At 38.6% G+C, this 7973-nt stretch overlaps 1 protein-coding gene across 1 annotated transcript; it reads left to right on the top strand.

The window, feature by feature from the left end:
- Positions 1–5222: 5222 nt before the first annotated feature.
- LOC108577336 (vitellogenin-like) lies at positions 5223–6574 on the top strand. Its single transcript, XM_017940479.1, has 2 exons — positions 5223–5913; positions 6341–6574. Exons 1-2 carry the CDS (start codon positions 5302–5304, stop codon positions 6572–6574), a joined length of 846 nt encoding a protein of 281 aa, XP_017795968.1. The 5' UTR covers positions 5223–5301.
- Positions 6575–7973: the final 1399 nt, after the last annotated feature.

The raw sequence follows: 7973 nt of genomic DNA, 5'->3' as shown, positions 1-7973 counted from the left end.
TTTCTTTTACGAATCCTTTTCTGTAATTTTTTGAAAGTTCCCTTTTGCAAATTCTTTTCTGTAATTTTTTGAAAGTTTTCCTTCAGAAATCCTTTCTTGAAATTCTTCATTCACAAATCCTTTTTTGAAATTTTTAGAAATGTTTCTTTCAGAAATCCTTTTTTGAAATTTCCCTTTTACAAAACCTTTTTCGATATTTTTTTCGCAATTTTGCTTCATAAACCCGGAAACCTGAAATCATTTCGCACATTACTCAAAAAACATATCAAACACTTGCACCAAAATACAAAAGTAAGTGTCTTCTCCTGACAAATTACTTTTAAACATCTTAAACATGTTTTTCAATCAAACCTTCCATTCACATTATCGCTAGTTTATCACATATTTAATCTCTCACTCGTCTCCCATCCTCTACCTTGCCTCACGCAAATTTATTTAAGCCAAAGTTTCGTCCACCGGATTCAACCGTTGTTTTAAGGATTGATCATACTTTTCGGATAAAACAGCGACCGCTTGAACCACCGAGAGCTTTGAAAACGGCACGTATTATCGTACACGCTCAAGAGCCATCTCCATACGTGAACACGAGGGGATACGCGTTCGATACCGCAAATGCGAGTTAGGGGAAGGATGTTTGAACGTTGAGCGCGACATCAAAGCTACCGATACTTTTTACCGCCAGTATGATTCTCTGCCGCGTCTTCCATAGTACTCTACATTCGTTGTGTTTGTTGAAGCAGTGATCCGCAACCCTTCAAAATTTTTTCAATCTACGTTGGTCAACCAATGGGGAAAAGTTCTACATTTAATATGATATACGAATAGTAATTTTTGACTGTGAAGTAATATTGCTGTGGTCGTTGAAACAGCGACGAGCAAGCCCTAAAGATTTATGAGATTCATTTTGATTAGATATCGTGAAAAATTTTTTCATTTAGTGCAATTATGAATAATTTTTTCGACCCAATTCGATCAGCTGTCATGAAAAATTTTTTGCATTTAATATGATATACGAATAGTAATTTTTGACTGTGAAGTAATATTGCTGTGGTCGTTGAAACAGCGACGAGCAACCTCTAAAAACTTATGAGATTCATTTTGATTAGATATCGTGAAAAATTTTTGCATTTAGTGCAATTATGAATAATTTTTTCGACTACGAACTATTTTCGTTGTGGTCGTTGAAATAGTGATGAGCAAAAGCGATTAAAATTACAAAAAGCGATTTCTAAGAGAAGCATTTTTGAAAATTTCCAAAAGGATTTGTGAAAGAAAAATTTCAAGAAAGGATTTCTGAAGGAAAACTTTCAAAAAATTACAGAAAAGAATTTTCAAAAGGAATCTTTCCTAAAATTTTTGCAGCCCAATTTTGATGCATTTTAACTATAAAATGTGAACAAATTTTTCTTTTTAATATTTTAACAAATTTTCATAATTTCTAGAAAAATTCCTTAAGTTTAAGTAATATGATCAAAGTAACGATGTCGTTCGTGGTTAAAATCGTAAAAACAGTAGGCGTTCGCAAACTTTCAGAAAATAAAATAAAACGGAAATATATTCGTTGTTACTTAAAAATAAAAAATTCTATCTTAAATTAATAAATCAGAATTTTCAAGATTGCAGCAGCGACCCGTATGGATTATTGAATTTCCATTTTTGGCCCGCTGCGAAAAAAGGTTGCTCATCGCTGCATTAAAGTACCAAGTGGGTGGATTTTAACCGTTGTTTGCGAACAATTTCAGGAAATATATGAACAGGTTTTTTTTATTTCAATTTAATTGCAATTTTTCCGATTAAATCGGCTGCTGTCCGTTTCGAGTACGATCGCGCTACGAACCTTGACGTAAAACTAGATGGAAAATATATTTTTCGCTTCGAGAGGTACACCTTTACTGTTTTTATGAATTCTGCGAACGTGATTTCCCTCTCGGTTTAAACGACACTCGGAAAATCTGTCATTTTTTTTACTATTCGTGTATTATTGCTATGATACCTTCTTGTTAATGCTGCAGAGAGATGTCTAGCTGTATAATTGCATTAAAGTGTCAATTTCGAGACAATTCCACTCACCGGACAATCTCCATATCCTAAATTTTGTCATTAAATTTGTAACAATTAAAAGATGAATCATGCACTCTGAAACAGTCAAATTTCTTGCAAGATTTACGAGTGAAAATAATTACATAAATCTCTTTATCAACGCTGCAGATTCGAGATGTTTAGCTGTACAACAGCATTAAAGTGACAATTTCAAACCATTTCTGCTCATCGAACAATCTCTGCATCCTAATTTCTGTCGTTAAATTTCTAACAATTATAAGATGAACCATGCACTCTGAAACAGTCAAATTTCTTGCAAGATTTATAAGTGAAAACGATTCTAGTGTTACATACGCAGACTAGCCGAGACATCCGCCTAGGGCTCACCCCCTTTGAGATAAAATAAACGAACGCGTTTCGTTCTCATGAGATAATTAGGGCCCCCACCACCCAAAAAATACAGATTTTTGGGTATATAAGGGCATGATTTCCGATGCTCTGGGGCAGTCACTGGGCAGAGTCACTCCGAACTTTAAAGTAGAGCAGTATCCGTACAGTCGCCGTTTGACACAAGCAAGATCGGGCTGAATTCCCTTTCAAGCAACAAAGTATAATACTTATCTCGTAAGTGTCAACTAGACATACTCGTCTACGACGTCCCCGCGTGCTCGCCGTGTAAAGTCGAGAAGGAAGATTCTTTCTCAGCCAAGAATCAACCATTACAATTTATCTTTAGACCATTGTAAACTTTTGTAAACTCCTTGATTATTATTAGAATATAGTTACTATAGAATTGCTTCGGCCTATATTCAATTAACCATCTCCTTGTAACATTAGTAACGAACCAGTTAAACTCACAAAGGATATATCTGTAAGGTAAAAACGGTCAGGATAACGGTGGTGAGCGGTGGAATAAAATATAAACGTGGGCGGTTAAACAGGGTGAATCCTTGTATTTTGAACTCTACTGCACGAGTGCTGATACAATTCTGTCCTTCCTGAAAAAACCTAGTCAAGAGGACCCCCTTGACAATATGGCCTTTCTTAGCCTTGAGGCAAAACTATCCCTAGGAGGGGGAAACGCAGCAGAAGACTGCACATGGCCCACTCAAGCCTTCGCTTTTTGGACTTTTCTAACATATCTTTACCGCTCGAGGTATATCCGACATTACGATACGCACTGTCCTCACAGCCACCAAACCTTTCCATCCTTCGGAGAACGGCGTAATAACCACATGCGTCGAAGGTTCCAATCCTATCGGACTTGTTCGAGTACAACGTATTAACCACATACGTTGAATGTTCTGACCGGTCCATCGCAAGCCTTGTCAACGACGTGTTAACCATACACGTTGAACACCCAACCTTTCCATCCTTGGGAGAACGGCGTAGTAACTACATGCGTCGAAGGTTCCAGTCCTATCGGATTTGTTGGAGTACAACGTATTAACCAGATACGTTGAATATGCTGACCGGTCCATCACAAGCCTTGTCAACGACGTGTTAACCATACACGTGGAACACCCAACCTTTCCACCCTTCGGAGAACGGCGTAGTAACCACATGCGTCGAAGGTTCCAATCCTATCGGATTTGTTGTCAACAACGTATCACCCTCATACGCAGAACGTTCCACCAACCCGAACCAATATTACGCTCCGTGTAATAAATGAAAAAAAGCCTTTATACAATTTCAATGAAACTGCAACGCAGTACAATCGCAGCTATGATTGACTCTTTGTTGAAGCTGCAGATTTAAGATGTCTAGCTCTACACTGGCATTAGAGTAACAATTTCAAGACATCTCTACTCGTCGATTAATCCCGAAATTTTACCATAAAATTTGCAACAATTATAACATAGAATCTATCGTAAGAGCCTCTCAAAATCCAAAATAACTAACTCCACAAAATACAATTTATCAAAATTACTTTACTCGTGAACTCCAGAAAATAAAATTGATCAAAATTACTGTGGGATTTTGTTAAATACTTTTGCGTTTATTATAATAAAAAGTAACCCCACGAGACGCCGGTGCTGTTCACTTATAATCTGCTTCTCTTTTTCTCACCGCTGCTCCGATTCGCTCTCTTCCGGCTTGATGCTTCTCGATTTTTCTTTACACTCACACACCTCACACTCTTCTTCCTTTTCTCCACGCACGCATCCACATACACACACTCACACACACTCACATTCTAAACATAACAAACACGCCACGCACATTCGGCTTCCATTCGTTCTTCCTTTCCAGGCCATTCACATCAACTCTCTCACATTCACTCTTTCATACCAAAACCTCCCACATTACTTTACTCCTGAAAAATTTAGCGCCAAGCATATGCTTTGATACTAAATTTATAAGAATATCAAAAAGTGGAGTTAATGATGATATCTTCAGAATTCACTCTAAAACAGTCAAATTCAATGCAAGATTAACAACTACGCCAAAAACACTTATCCAAATCTCTCTATTAAATCGCGCACCCACCACGTCAATTACCCCACACAATCACGTAGCCAAAAACCGCTTTACACAATTTCGATCGAACCGCAACGCAGTACAATCGCAGCTATGATTGACTCTTTGTTGAAGCTGCAGATTTAAGATGCCTAGCTCTACACTGGCATTAAAGCAACAATTTCAAGACATCTCTACTCGTCGATTAATCCCTGCATCCGAAATTTTACCATAAAATTTGCAACAATCCACAAAATAAAATTTATCAAAATTACTTTACTCCTGAAAAATGAATCACCAAGCACCTGCTTTTACGTGAAAATTACAAGAATATCAAATATGAAGTTAATCATTTCATCTTCCAAGTGTCTCGTACTCGAATGTCTCATACTCGTGTCAAATTTCATGCAAAATTAACAACTACGCTAAAAACACTTATCAAAATCTCTCAATTAAATCACGCACCCACCACGTCAATTACCCACGAAAAAACCGCTTTACACAATTTCGATCGACCCGCAACGCAGTACAATCGCAGCTATGATTGGCACAGTGATTAATAATCATTCAGGGTGGGCATCGATTCGGTCCACGGTATAATGACCGTAAACGCGGGACACAGGCAGACGGAATCAAAGGCATCCTACTACGTATCTGTCGGCACGTGTGATCTATTCCGGTATGTAACAGTCTCTCCTTCTCGTTCCAGCTGCACACGTAGCCGTCCACGAAGACGCGTATCATACCAATTCCGATTGGCAACGATACGGTCCGGAATGCACTTACGACGTCCTGGTGAACATGTCTCTGGCCAATATCGTCCACGAGAATGACAACTTCTGCTCGATGATCGCGTCCGAGCTGAAGTGCCGACCTAAAGGCAGCGACAGCCTCAGCTGTCGTTTCGCGAATGGAAAAATCGTCAGACCTGATCCCGACGACACCAGATGCTCGAACGCGAGAAATTTCGTTCCTATCAGCGAGAAATTCGTGAGCGAGGATCCGTTCGAGATCAGGTTCAATTCGAAGGGAATCGAAAATTTGGTCGTCTCGAGGAGCATCGCTAGGTGGAGGTTGGATATGATTAGAGCGATCGTGGGTCAGTTGAACATCGGGTTCGAGGTGGACAACGAACGCGACAGGTTCGTTACCATGGAGAACTCTAGCTTCGGGCTGTGTGAGGTGGAGGTGATGATGTCGAGGGCGGGATACGGTAGAGGAAGCGACGTCGAGCGTCAGGGACATGTGGAGATTGTCTTTGAACCTGAACGACCGGGTCTCGTGCCCTTGAGCAGGGCGTCGCTTAGGATCGAGAAGATCAGGCACACGAAGATGTGTCCTAATAAGAAGATTTATTTCTTTGGGAACCACGAGGACTTCAGTTTTGGGAATAAGAAGACTTTTATGGATATGGTGAGTTGTTGCTGCTAAACGTGGTAGTGACTGCTTATTTATGTGAAAATGATAGTTTATTTGTGCGAAAGTAAGTTTAATTATGGATGTGAAAAATTTGACACCTAATTCGTGATAGAAAGGAAGAGGACGTATATTTTGTATACTTAGAGTACCTGCTTGTTCTCTAGGCTTCTCTTGTTAATTACTTTTGGGCATTGAAAGAGTCACCCGGTATAATTTGAATGAAATAAACAAGAAACACTGAATTGCAATATTTTGTCAACGAAGACACAATTGTGTAAGATAGCTGAAATAGAAATTTTGAAAGTAGACAAAGATCTGTGAAAAGTTATTCCAGTCGTTTTCCATGAGAATTAAATGTAAACTTTCTCCGAGACATATTTAAACGATAACGATGATAATTTGACGATTTTTTCTTTCATAGACCACACTTATCAGCCAGATGCACGTCTCACACAAGGACATGTACTCGTACACAGAATCCGCGGGCATAATGAAGACACTGAGCAGACCAAGAACGATGCGACTTTATCAGAAAATAAGTCTGTCACTGAAGAGTATAGATCCTGCGCGAAATTCGCTACCGGAAATCATGGAACCTGCGTCAACTAGTTTGTACGCGTATACTAATCTTGAACAAATTTCAGAAGAAGAATAACCACAATGTACAAATATTCGCAATAATTTTAACTTATTCGTCAAGACTTAAAAGAAATGTGAAAGTGTGTGCATGATAAAATGGTACAAAAAATATTTTCCAAAGAACTGATTATTTATTTCATATTCCCTATCTGCGTCCTATTTTATCTCAGATTAACATCAATTCGCGTTCGATTCGTCGATTTGCAAATTAACGTACGCGTTTCATATACGGGGTGTCCTAATTTGTTTTCGATCAAACTTCGCGAATACCTTCTACGGATGTAAGTGAGAACAAAATGTCGTATAAACGTAGGTCGTCTGAAGCTTCGTTAAAGAGTTATAACAAAAATACGAAGGAAATGGTAACGAACTTACGGTTGCTACGATACAAGACAACAGTTGCGCTGGTAAAAGTTCAACGACCTCAGATAGTAAACACAGATCGCGTAAACAAACTATAGAGATATACATATCACTGTCTATTCCTATCTTGTGCCATAATAACCGCACACCCGTTACTGTCCCCTTCGTACTTCGTATTATCGTCGTAACTTTTTAACAAAGCTTCAAACGACCTATGTTCGTATAACATTTTTCTCTTATTTACACCCATAGAACACACCGACGAAGTTTGATCGGAAACAATTGGGACACCCGGTATGTATATTATTGTCACGGAGATATATACGAAAACGCGATCGTTTCGATGAAAGAGGATTACCGTAGAAATACGTACAGAAATTCGGCAATGAACATCGATCGTTGGAACGTCAGTTAAATCGAACAAGCCCAATTAGCGCGACAGTTCGAATGTCGATCGTTTTCGGAACGATTATCGCGTACTCGTTCGCGAATTAAATAGCGAAAAGCTGGGCGTTCTCGAAAAAAAGGATTCTCTCCTCATCGATTTCTCGAATAAACAGTTCAAGGTTAAAGATAAATCTGGCGCTTTCCTCCCTGCTCGAAACGCGTTTATCAAACGTTCTTCGAATCCCATTCTCTGTTTTTAAACGTTAGTTTTTTCCCATAGGAAAGAATCAAGAACTATCAGTGGAGAGACTGTGTCGAGTTGAGAAAATCCAAGTGGAATTTCGAATTTGACTTTGTTAACTCGACACTATCTTTCTAACGATAATTCTCGATTTTTTTACATTTTTAGTAGTAAAATTTCGAATTCTGTCGATCTCGATTCTAGCGATCAATTCGATTAACCCTTCGACAGTTTAAGCGTTAAGCACCGAAGTGTTTAGTTCAAAAGAGACTCTCGGGAAGAAAGTTAGAAAGGGTGGAGACATTATTGTCATAACTATGACGCAGAGTTATGTCTCCCATGTTTTAAAAATTATCACACGCAACGTACTTGTTCAAAAAAAATAATGTAAAATATAAACGTTTTCTAAGGTAATTCGTAATTT

This window comes from Habropoda laboriosa, unplaced genomic scaffold (assembly GCF_001263275.1).
Source record: "Habropoda laboriosa isolate 0110345459 unplaced genomic scaffold, ASM126327v1 scaffold697, whole genome shotgun sequence".
NCBI classification, from domain to species: Eukaryota; Metazoa; Arthropoda; class Insecta; order Hymenoptera; family Apidae; genus Habropoda; species Habropoda laboriosa.
The sequence above is the reverse complement of the archived record's forward strand: the minus strand, read 5'-3'. Positions and strand labels throughout refer to the sequence as shown.

Coding starts and splice junctions, on each gene's coding strand:
- LOC108577336 (XM_017940479.1), top strand. CDS start 5,302: ATGTCTCTGGCCAATATCGTCCACGAGAATGACAACTTCTGCTCGATG. Junction 5,914..6,340: donor AGAAGACTTTTATGGATATG/GTGAGTTGTTGC, acceptor TTTCTTTCATAG/ACCACACTTATCAGCCAGAT.